The sequence below is a fragment of the Astyanax mexicanus genome, chromosome 19 (assembly GCF_023375975.1).
Source record: "Astyanax mexicanus isolate ESR-SI-001 chromosome 19, AstMex3_surface, whole genome shotgun sequence".
Lineage (NCBI taxonomy): Eukaryota > Metazoa > Chordata > Actinopteri > Characiformes > Acestrorhamphidae > Astyanax > Astyanax mexicanus.
This window is the reverse complement of record NC_064426.1, coordinates 21,390,793-21,402,449: the sequence shown is the minus strand read 5'-3', so window position 1 is coordinate 21,402,449 and position 11,657 is coordinate 21,390,793. Positions and strand designations below refer to the sequence as shown.

The following is an 11,657-nucleotide window of genomic DNA, read 5'->3' as shown; positions in this document are numbered from 1 at the left end:
TAAACATATATACAAATCCATTTTTCACTTTTTGACATAAAACTCTGCCGTTTGTTCTTTATATTTTGACAAACTTTCATTATTTATAGGCCAATAGAAATGCTCCAAAAGTTACAGTTTCACTAAAATCTCTCACACTATTTAGTGCATCAGCTGAGAGGGAATCAGCGCGTTCACACAGCGAGTTTTCTCACAGGCTCTCAGCGCCATCTAGTGGTATAGAGCGGACAACGCCGGTACTTGAAAATAACACAAATATTCTAAACTAATTAAACAAAAACTAATGCTGAAAAAAATATAATATAAATCTACTAAATCTAAGTAATGCACATTATAATAACCTAATGATGATCTTTGTGTCATTCGGCATGTTATTAATGTAAAGCACTAAAATTCCTTTGTATTTTATATATTTAACTTTTTCTCTCTAAATTCTCTGCTGCTTTGTTGTTTTAAAACTTGCAAAAAAAAAAAGCCTGTTTTATCATCTTTATTATTATTGTTGTTGTTACAAAATGGGGGAATATAGACCATATACAGGTAAGGTAGGCCAGGTAGGTTTTTTTTTTAATGATATTAAATTGTTTTGATAGAATATAATTTCCTCTCATATAAATATACAATACACAGGACACAGTACTCAGTGCCTATAATTTAGAATTATTCGAATAGTAACTTAGCTCCTATCCATTGCTGTTATAATAGCTCATATTCATGCAGTTTAACGCTATAATATCTCCTTTTATATTTTTTATTCTTTCACACACTAGAAAGTGAAGATAGTCACACACTATCTTCCCTCCACCTCCACCCCCAAACTGCGCCCGGCTACTCTCGCTGATCAGCAGGGAGAGGCACAGCTGTATCTCGAACACGTCTAATGACTACTTTAAGTCAAATACAAATAAAATACCTTTCGCTGCAAAAATAAATTGAAAGTACTTAAAACTAATTATTAAAGCATTATTATTTTATTTTATATCACACTTTGATTATTAGAACATTTTTCACACATGTGTGTAATTTTTTTCTTCATAAAGTATTAAAGTAAAAATACAAATACTGATTGGTGGTAACCAAAACTATATATGTAAATAATACTTGGAATAATAATTAAATAATTAAATAATAATATTAGTTGATTTTAAAAGACAGAACAAATAAAAACTATGAAATAACCTGGAAAATTTTGCAGGTAATTTTTCACACGTGTTGTATATTAGAGCGGGTTATAAAGGTTTAAAAATATAAAACAAATATTGAAAAATTAAATAATACAAATACAAATAAATAGTTAATACAATTAAACTGTCTGAAAACAGCATTGTAATAAATGTATTCATTATTTTTATATTTTATTTATAAATTAATCTTTACTTTTTCTCAGGCTGGGAGTTCAGGCCCCGGCAGTGGGACCGCGCTGCTGTGTTTTTTCTTCAGGCGCTCTGGGCGGCCGGCCGACTGTCGCTGTGAGGACCCCAGAGAGGCAGCATGGCGGCCCGGGCGGAGTTCGGCTCGTGGTTGGATTCTCGGCTGGACGCGCTGCAGGTGGACCGGGATGTTTACGGGACCTACATCTGCAGCCTGCTGGAGGAGGAGGAGAGCGAGGCCGAGCGCCTGGAGGTTCTGAGAGCCACCCTGTCCGCCGTGCTGGTGAGGAGACCCGGGGGGAGCTGGAGCTCCACACTCACTTATTCACTCACTCACTCACTTAAACACTCGCTCACTTTCTAGCGTGAGTTGGCGACCGAACTCCTGAACACTTTCTGGGGGTCGTGTTGAGGTTGTTTAGTGTAGACAGAAATATCTGAAATATTCAGGACTGGTCGAACTGGTCCAGCTATAGAGAAAAAAGAGCAGGAGCACTTATAATAAAGGTTCCCTAACACGTTCACTAGCTGTGTATGTAGTTGGTTGGGGAACTGTGGTGATTTGAGACACAGCCTTCTGAAGTCAGGTTAAGTGACAGTTGTGGGTTCATTTTTAGACCTGCTGCGTTCACTCACTGGCTCCTTTACTGTAGACTGAAGCCCATCTGTTGCTGCACCACCATTCAGAGTCCCTGTCTACCCAGTTCACCAGTAAAAATAACCATTATAAAACCACTAATGACCAGATCTGAGTGGTGAATGTTTGGCTAGTGTTTGTACTGGGCAGCTGGTTTACTACATAGGGAAAAAGGCTTAGATTGAGACACACCCTTTACAGAGCAAACTTACTGTACAAAATAAAGACAAGTTTTTCTTCATAGTTTGGATGACTAGTTTTAGTTTACAATCCAGAAAAAAAATAATATAATGAAAAAAACTGCAAACTGTGGTAATTTACTGAATAAATAAACACATCAGACCAGGAACTTTTAATATTTATTTTTTATTCTGAATCGGCTCAGCTTAACTCGATCAGAAGTCAGAGTGGAATGGGTGTACGTGACCGCTCAGGCTACTGCGCGGATGGTTCTATATTGTTCCATAAATAGTACCTGACAGCCGTCTTCTAGTCTGTACCCTTGTGCTTTTGCTATTTTAATGTCTGTGAGCATGTCAGTGGTCCTGTGGTGGTGCTTTTCCATGTGGTATATGTTGATGTATTGCATATCTATCAAAATAGTGCTGAAAACTATGGATAGATTTCTGGTATTGGCATTAAAACCTTTGTATCTCACAGAAGGCAAGTTTGCATAAAAGGGAAAACAACAAAAAAAATCTTAGTTTTAATTAAACTTTATTCCGCCGTTTTGGAGTATTTCTATTAGTCCATTCATCTTGAACTTTTGTCACAACATAAACAACTGCAGTATTTACATTGTGTCAAAAAGTGAAAAACAGCAAATTTGCATCATAGCAACTATGTGTACTTTATAAACCACTATCAAAGCCCCTTATGTAAAGCCCTTTAAAAGAATCTAAAAAAAATAAGGCAGCTAAGACACAAATAATATTAGTTACCAATAGGCCTGTCACGATTATTACAATATCGACATAACCTCAATACCTAGGATATCTGTAAACACAAATGAACAGGCGAATTAATTCTGGTTTAAAATATTATTTTTAATTCATAATTTATTTATGTAGGATATTAAGAAAATATGTATGGTCAAATTGCAATTTCTTTCAATGTTTTTTTTTTAAATAATAAAGTTTATTGCTTTCAGAAAGGGTGTAATTGTAACTTGTAGCACTTGTAATTATACTATTATGATAGCATTTTCACCAGCATAAAAGTGTTTTTTTTTTTTTTTTGTTTTTTTTGTTTTTTTTGTCCAAATAAATATAGTTGTGATGGGCCAACTTATGAATTTAAATGAATTGTAGCAGTAATAAACAAGCGACCACTGTCTTTAAATCATGACTTGATTGCATGAACACATTAATCCGTATATTAAAACAGACCACTGCTATATCAAGGATTTTTCTGATTTATTTGTAAATTATGCACTGTAGTAAGAGTTTTTTTTAGTTTTACATGTTAACTGTATTGCAGTCAATCAGGTCAGAAAATTAAGTTGTTTCTCACAGTTTGCAAATTGCATACAATTACACCATTTTAACGTAGGTCATTGGGCAACCAGGTCTGCTTTTATGTGCAAATTAGATGTGTAACAGTTTATGGGTCGTGTATGGAAAGTATTTGAAGCATGCAGTCATGCAGTTGCTTTTGCCCAACAAGTGGTTGATACTGGGAGATACTGTATGTGTAGCCATGATGGTTGTGCTGTGCATGTCAAAGTGTATAGAATCTGTGATTTATGGTAAAGTAACCTCAGTTCTTTTCTCCTGTCAGGAGGAAGACACAATCGAAGACGTCTGTCAGCAGATATTAAACCAGTGGGCCGACTGCTCAGCTCGAGCCAAAGCTGCCAGCAGCCAAGCTGAAGGTGGGGCACCTTAAATATAAAGTTAGCTCTTCAATCATCTTTTTTAATATTACTAGGGGTGTCACGATTCTCTAAATCCTCGATTCTATTTTATTTCCGATTTTATGGTTACGATTCGATTCTCGGTTGTCTTTTTTCTTTTTTTTACAGCAGAGATGCCTATGCCAGTTTAGATTAGTCTATAGTCAGTCATTGGTTTGATTCATCAGATTTACAATATCTTATTTAAAAAAAATACAGGTACAGTCATATACAAAACAATAGAACAATAAGAGACTGAACAAATTGAACTCTGTCCTACTATAACAGTTAAACATGAAAAACAAGACTCGGTCCCTGAGAATTACAAGTTTTTTTCTTTAACAAAGATATATTATTAACTCTTATAAATCTGAGAGAAAAATGCTAATTCAGGTACCAAAACTATTAACATATTTGAGGCTAGACAAAAAACTGTTATTTTTATATCTTCATATTTTTCTTTAAGAAGATGAGAATGTCCACATTCTCTGGAGAAAGGGCTGCTCTTTCAGCAGTTACAATGTCCGCGGCGTCAGCTACAGTGTGCTGCGCCATTTGTGTAGCGTGCCGAGCCGTTTGCGTAGCACGCATGCTTGCGTAGCTTAGAGGGAGGGATCGTCCATTGACTTTGAGGCTCGAGACCAAGACATAATTTCGATCGATTTCGATGAAATATCTAAATCGTGAAACCCCTTAGTATTACCCTCATAGATTTACAGAAAACATGTTGAAAAGCTAAATTATCAGTCCTTTTTCCACTAAATCTTTACTTTAATGAGAGTTTAGAGCAGGTCTGTTTCCAACATCAGCTCAATGCTGGTCTGTAGCATACACTCTCTCCTTCAAACAACATTATGTTTATTGTTAAAATCAGAGACTGTAAAAAAGATGGACGTTGTGTCTCCGTTCCCATTCATTCAATAAAAAATGAAGCCAAAATCTTCCGCCAAGTTGGCGAGCCTGAAACCAGAGTCTGTGCAGTAGAGACCAGAGGAGGGAGAAAGACTGTGGAGAGACAGCCTACTCATTTAAATAACCCCGCCCCTGATGGCTGCAGAGCGTAGCGGAGCTGACGGTCTGTTATTGATCCCGCCCATAACCAGTCCTTTTACAATAACCACACCTTTTTTGAATACAGCTGAATAACTTAAAAAAAAAAACAAATTCTGTGGGGATATAAAAATAGACAATATAAACAGAGGTTACACTAGCTGTTGCATTTAAATAATGGATGTAGAATTGCAGTATATTGGAAAAAAACATGATTAAAAGTTGTCTGTTTTGCCATTGAAACCTATGGGGATGGGTGGGGTTACAAAGCATTCTGCAACCGAACAGCAGGTGGGGCCCGACCTGTGGTGGCTTCACTTTTGAGAGACAATGCTCTGTCCAGCTATACACAGTCTATGATTAAAATGATAACATTTTTCACAATACGATAAAATCTCGATATATTGTTCATGAAACAGTATAACTTAATTTGTAATAAGAAATGGTGCATTTGTGGGGTTGGTTTCTACAAATATCACTGAATTTATAGAAAAAATATATATATTTGTATATGTATATTTTGCCATTTTATTTTATTTTTGTCTCTTATGTCTCTCTCTCCTTTTCTAGATGAGGTTCAGGCCATCGCCAGTTTGATAGAGAAGCAGGCCCAGATTGTGGTGAAGCAGAAAGAAGTACCTGAGCTGGACAAGAAAAGGAAAGAGGCATTACTCGCTCAATACGCCAACGTCACAGACGAGGAAGAATATCCTTACTCATTTCAGCTCTCCTGTTTGTAAGCAGTGTAGGACGTTAACCCCATATGTGTTTCTTCATAGTTTTTTTTATATTAGTCTATTGATTAATGCAGCAATCAAAGCTTTCGCTGTGGTGTTGTTTCTATAATGTCACTTCTGCAATGTCACACAATTTATTTCAATCCAGTGTTGCATTAATTTTTCACCAAGATCTTGAAGCATTGATGATGGTAGAGTCTGACCGCTGCACAAAGTCTTCTCCAGCACATCCCAAAGATTCAATGTGAGACCAAACATTTGAATGGAACTTTATTTATCAGATGTACTCTTAAGTTTTAGCTAAACAAATCTGCAGGTGTAGTTTATCCTGGTATATTGTCCAGATAATTTTAATGCGAATGAACAAATCTTTCTCTGGTATTGATCTGTGTTAAATTGCACAGAAATCTGCATTATTCGAGATCACAGAACCTTATTTCTGCATTTACTTTTTTATTCTTACCATAGAATGTTCTTACTTAGTTCTTACTTTTCATTCCCTTTGTGAAAACAAATCAAACCAAGGCAAAAAAAAAACATGTAAAACTTACTTCTGAACAATAGGTGTGGAAACATCTAATTTATAGCTTTTAGAATGTGTTCAAACCTACTGTTTTATTAGTCTAAAGGTATTAATCTGTTCAAATATTTTTTTTTTGGGGGGGGGGGGGGGGGTTATATAGAAGTTTAATTTGTTCACCAAACATATGGCCATGCTCATATTTCACCTAGAAATCTGTCAGTATTTATAACCTTGAAAGTTATTACTGTTTGATATTAGATTATTGTCATCAACGGAACCAGTTAGCTTGCCTGTTGTTTCCATGTTTTTCCACTTTCCTGTCTGTAATGTTTCTCATGTATCTGACAATTTCCTTGACATTCACACTGAAGGTGAAGAAGAGGAGGAGTTAGGAGCTGTGGGAATCCCCAGTGAGAAATGTATCCTTTTTATGCGCCCATTCTTTTTTTTTTTTTTTAATACTCACAAAAATACACAAATTAGGGCTGTGAATCTTTGGGAATCCCACAATTCGATTCAGAATCGATTCTTGTAGGCACGATTTGTTTTTTTTTTTTCGATTCTTTCAATTTGGTTGGATTTCTTTTTCTTTATCCTCCACACTGTAAACAGCAAACACCGGAACACGACACTACACGCCCCTCTATAGCCTAATAGGGAGAGGCAGGAAGAGCAAAAACTTTCCCTGTCCTGTTGCTGCTGTCTTACAAAACTCACCTAATGTCCCGCAGAGCTCAGCTACTGTCCTGCGGAGCTTTTTAACAGTCCCGCAGAGCTCAGCTACTGTCCTGCGGAGCTTTTTAACTGTCTCGTGGAGCTTTTTAACTGGCTTTTTAACGGTACAGTTAAAAAGCACCACGCGACAGTAACTGAGCTCCGCGGTACAGTAGCTGAGCTCTGAAGGACAGTTAAAGAGCTCGGTACAGTTAAAAGGCTCCGCAGGACAGTAGCTGAGCTCTGAAGGACAGTTAAAGAGCTCTGCGATACAGTTAAAAAGCTCTGCGGTACAGTTAAAGAGCTCTGCGGTACAGTTAAAGAGCTCTGCGGTACAGTTAAAGAGCTCTGCGGTACAGTTAAAGAGCTCTGCGATACAGTTAAAGAGCTCTGCGGTACAGTTAAAGAGCTCTGCGGTACAGTTAAAGAGCTCTGCGATACAGTTAAAGAGCTCTGCGGTACAGTTAAAGAGTTCTGCGGTACAGTAGCTGAGCTCTGAAGGACAGTAAAAGAGCTCCGCGGTACAGTTAAAAAGCTCCACGGTACAGTTAAAGAGCTCTGCGATACAGTTAAAGAGCTCCGCGATACAGTTAAAGAGCTCTGCGGTACAGTTAAAGAGCTCTGCGGTACAGTTAAAGAGCTCTGCGGTACAGTAGCTGAGCTCTGAAGGACCGTTAAAGAGCTCTGCGATACAGTTAAAGAGCTCTGCGGTACAGTTAAAGAGCTCTGCGGTACAGTTAAAAAGCTCCGCGGTACAGTAGCTGAGCTCTGAAGGACAGTAAAAGAGCTCCGCGGTACAGTTAAAAAGCTCCGCAGTACAGTTAAAAAGGACAGTAGCTGAGCTCTGAAGGACAGTTAAAGAGCTCCGTGATACAGTTAAAAAGCTCCACAGGACAGTAGCTGAGCTCTGAAGGACAGTTAAAGAGCTCCGTGATACAGTTAAAAAGCTCCACAGGACAGTAGCTGAGCTCTGAAGGACAGTTAAAGAGCTCCACGGTACAGATAAAAAGCTGCAAACTACAGTAGCTGAGCTCCGCGGTACAGTTAAAAAGCTCCGCGAGTACCTGCACCTGCAAAAAAAAAAAAAAGATTTTTTGAAAATGAGAATCGATTCTGAATCATTGAATGTTAGAAACCCGGTTTGAGCTTGAATCGATTTTTTCCTGCACCCCTAACACAAATGTATGTTTTACTCCAAGTATTAGGGATGTGCGTACCAGTCAGCTGCACACATAAAATGGTCTAATTATCGTGTTTTTAATATGGAAATTCATATTTTTCCTTTACCACAAAGACTACCCCCAAAGAACACAAACGGGAGATGGTTAAGAGCTGTTCACTTACACAGTTCATACTCATTTTGGGCACCAAAAGTGCACAAACACAACAGATTATACAGGGTATTTTATCAGATTAGGTCAATTTGTTTTCAAGCAATAGAGAAAGCTAGGTACAGGAGCTGTGCCCACAGGAAGCAAAGATGGAGGGTATGGCAGAAATAATCGCCGACTAATCGTTGACTACCAAGATTAATATTGATTGCAGCCGTAATATAAATATAAAACCTTTATTTAGCCCTATCCGGACGGGATGAGTTTCTCAGGGAGTCCTGGTGTAGTTTTATGGGCTGGAATAACCATATATGTATTTTTCTCAGACATTCTCTAAGGAAATTACAGATTTACCTACTGTTTTTCACTGAACTCTGGCCATCCGATAATTTTATTTTGTCTACTCGTGTTTTAATAAAATAGCTATTTGTCCACTGCCATGCACCGTAATAACACGGCGTGCATTTCCACATAAACACAACAGCGAGTGGAAATGGAGGAGCTGCTGAACACGATGTCATGTGACCAAGAAAGCCAAAAAATTTACTTGTCCTCCTGTTTTTTAATTGCGGTCCGGATGCAAGAGTTTATCACTGAGAAGAAGTGTGAAATATTTTTCACAGACGTCCCCCTGAGAAACTAATCCCGTCTGGATGGGATTTACTCTGTTTAAAAAGTAATTGACCCCTCATCTACTAAAATTCCAAGTACACAGTTCAGTTGGCAATTGGGTTTAATTTCACCAGCCATGTGATCACGTGATTAAACACATGTTCACTGGAAACGCATCATCTGTTTTAGCTGCATTGCACTTTATCCTTCACTCTGAACCTCAGCTCTCTTCAAGAACACCAACGTGGAAGACGTCCTGAACCGCCGCCGGCATCAGCGGGAGCAGGCAAAGGAGGATTCGCATAAAAAGAAAGAGCAGGACAAGATGCAGAGGGAGAAAGACAAGCTGTCTAAACAGGAGCGCAAGGAAAAAGAGAAGAAACGCACACAGAAGGGAGAGCGCAAGAGATAGGGGGCACCATTGGAATATGTTTTGGACTTGGTTACGTTCATCACTGAGAATGCACGGAAACAGTGGCACCTGTACGGACGGTGTTCTGGTGTAAGGTGTTGGCACCCATAATTTTTTTTGTTCTTTTTTTTTTTTTTTTTTTTTTTAAATATAAACATGAGTGACAAGATGTTGCTAATGAATTTTAATCCAGGGCCTGGCTGACTAAACCATAACACACATACATCACCTCACCCCATTTCACACTTGTGTTTCCCTGCCCTAATAAAGGCTTAGATTGAGAAAATCCAGGGACTGGTTTAGGAAAGCATTCTGAAGAAATAAACAGAAAAACAGACTGGATCACAAGACAAACACCTATGTAGTATGTATTTACTGCTGAACTCAGTGTTTGAGTTGCAAACAAGTAACAGTGTCTTTACATGCACTTTACAATCTGATATCTGATACTGTCAAAAATCAGAGTTTGTCAGCAATCTATTCATTGTGTTTACATGAACTTGGGTAATTAGATAATGAGAAAATAATCAGATTTTTGCTTTGCAGCCAGCCAATGAGATGTGTAAATTATGTAAAATCCAAAGAGCACACCATGATCTTTTTTTTAACACATCAAGTCTAAATGTGTGCATAAATCAGTAAGAAAATTAAGTCTATTAATTTCCTGTTTCAGTTTTACTCTAAAAGAGTTTTGTTGCCATCCCCCAGGTGCTGTGTTAAATGCTGTTTTATCATTTTTTGCTACCAGGCTCCGTTTTCGCACATGCACGGACTAAAAAAAAGATACAAGGATACTCTTTATCAGATTTCTTAAGTACTCTTAAGTAGATTTCTACAATACCAGTGTATCCTGTTTATATGACTACTTAAATGATCAGATAACGGCAGTAATCCGATTTTCAAGTGCATGTAAACACACTCACTGTTATGTTGCTGGGGTCTTCAGGACTAAAGCTGACGAACATTAGCAACTGCAACTAAACAAGGAATACGTAATGAGTTTTTAAATCACTGATCAGGTGAATAACTTTTAGCACATGAACTTTGTGCCACTTGCTTTATCTTATCTGGCATAGAGACCACTTTACACCTCACTGAATCATATGATTAGTATCTGGATTAGATTTGGTATCATGTTAAGATTTTAATCAGATGCATATACACAATAGTTGAGTTGGAAATCTGAAATCTGATTAGTGTGTGGGCATATTGCACAGCAATTATTAATGGTGTTTTAGTTCTACTGGGCGAAGTTATGTTTGTCAGAAGCATTTACATTTGCAATAATGCGGCTCAAATGCATCTCCTCATAGAAACACATTTGAAAGTGGATTAAGCAATCAATTTTAAATGCCTCTTGGGTGCACAGTTTTTTTTTTCTCGTCCATATAATCCTGATACTCAAAACACATTAAAGCAAAAAGGGCCCTAACATTTCAAACAAGACACTGATAATTTTGTACTTGAGTTTTTAGGGCGATGCGATAAATCAACTCACGAGTAAGATAAGAAAGTAAGGTAAGATTGAGGAACACATTGCAAAATTAAGTCTGTGGTAATGCATGAATTCCTATAGTTGTTAAAAAAATATCTCTATAATATTAATGCATTCCAACAAAATACTTTTTGCAGATGTGCACACTGAGCGCTTTTTCACTAAAAGAACTCTGGTTCTTAAACCAGTTCAGTTCTGGGGTTTATAAGAACCTTGGTGCTTTTCTTCGGTTCCCGCTGCAAACGACCCTCTGGAACTTACTTTTGTTGGTGGTGACAAACGGTTCAAAATTCGTTTCAGCAATCGTTGGAAAAGCACTTTCAAAATTCTCAGAGTCTTGTTTTAAATATCAGGGCCCTTAGAATTCTGACAGTGAAGTGTGGAGCTACTTTTAACTTGTTAATGGGGTAAAAATAGTGATTTCTTTGCATGTACCACTCTATGCCCCTATCTGTAGCATTGTAGGCCTGTTGGAAGCATCAGCTAAAAGCCCTGTGTTTTAGAATGCTGAGGGCAAATGTGTTTCACTACACGTCATATTACACCAGATTTCTCCTTTAAGTGTCCAGGTGTAAGTGTCCAGGGGTGCCTCAGACAGTGTCAAGTCTAAGTTTTTTTTTTATTATTTTTAGAATTCTTTAGAATTCTATACAATTGTGAGCCCACCCTTGTCTTTGTGTTTAAGTTGTTATATATAACTAGGAGGTTAACAGTTTGTGTTCATAAAACATTATCTTAACTACAAGAGCAGCAGCAGCACAGAGATAGTCTATGCTTTCAAACTAGTCTGCTTACAAACCTTTCCAAATCAGCTTGAAACTGCCACAGGCCGCCTTTACACATTACAACATGAGCACTCAAATCACCCAAAGAGGCTAACTT

The 11,657-nt window shown here is 37.7% G+C and overlaps 1 protein-coding gene across 1 annotated transcript; it reads left to right on the top strand.

Moving 5' to 3' along the window:
- Window positions 1–1,447: 1,447 nt before the first annotated feature.
- On the top strand, window positions 1,448–10,726 carry ccdc43 (coiled-coil domain containing 43). The gene is made up of 5 exons (XM_022677441.2): window positions 1,448–1,653; window positions 3,787–3,880; window positions 5,522–5,657; window positions 6,578–6,630; window positions 9,093–10,726. The coding sequence occupies exons 1-5, from the start codon at window positions 1,492–1,494 to the stop codon at window positions 9,278–9,280; spliced, it is 633 nt and encodes a 210-aa protein (XP_022533162.2). The 5' UTR covers window positions 1,448–1,491; the 3' UTR covers window positions 9,281–10,726.
- Window positions 10,727–11,657: the final 931 nt, after the last annotated feature.

What these genes read in the sequence shown, in the direction of transcription:
- ccdc43 (XM_022677441.2), top strand. Translation starts at nt 1,492, where the DNA reads ATGGCGGCCCGGGCGGAGTTCGGCTCGTGGTTGGATTCTCGGCTGGAC. An exon ending in CCACCCTGTCCGCCGTGCTG is followed by an intron (nt 1,654 to 3,786) that starts GTGAGGAGACCC and finishes TTCTCCTGTCAG; the next exon opens with GAGGAAGACACAATCGAAGA. An exon ending in TGCCAGCAGCCAAGCTGAAG is followed by an intron (nt 3,881 to 5,521) that starts GTGGGGCACCTT and finishes CTCCTTTTCTAG; the next exon opens with ATGAGGTTCAGGCCATCGCC.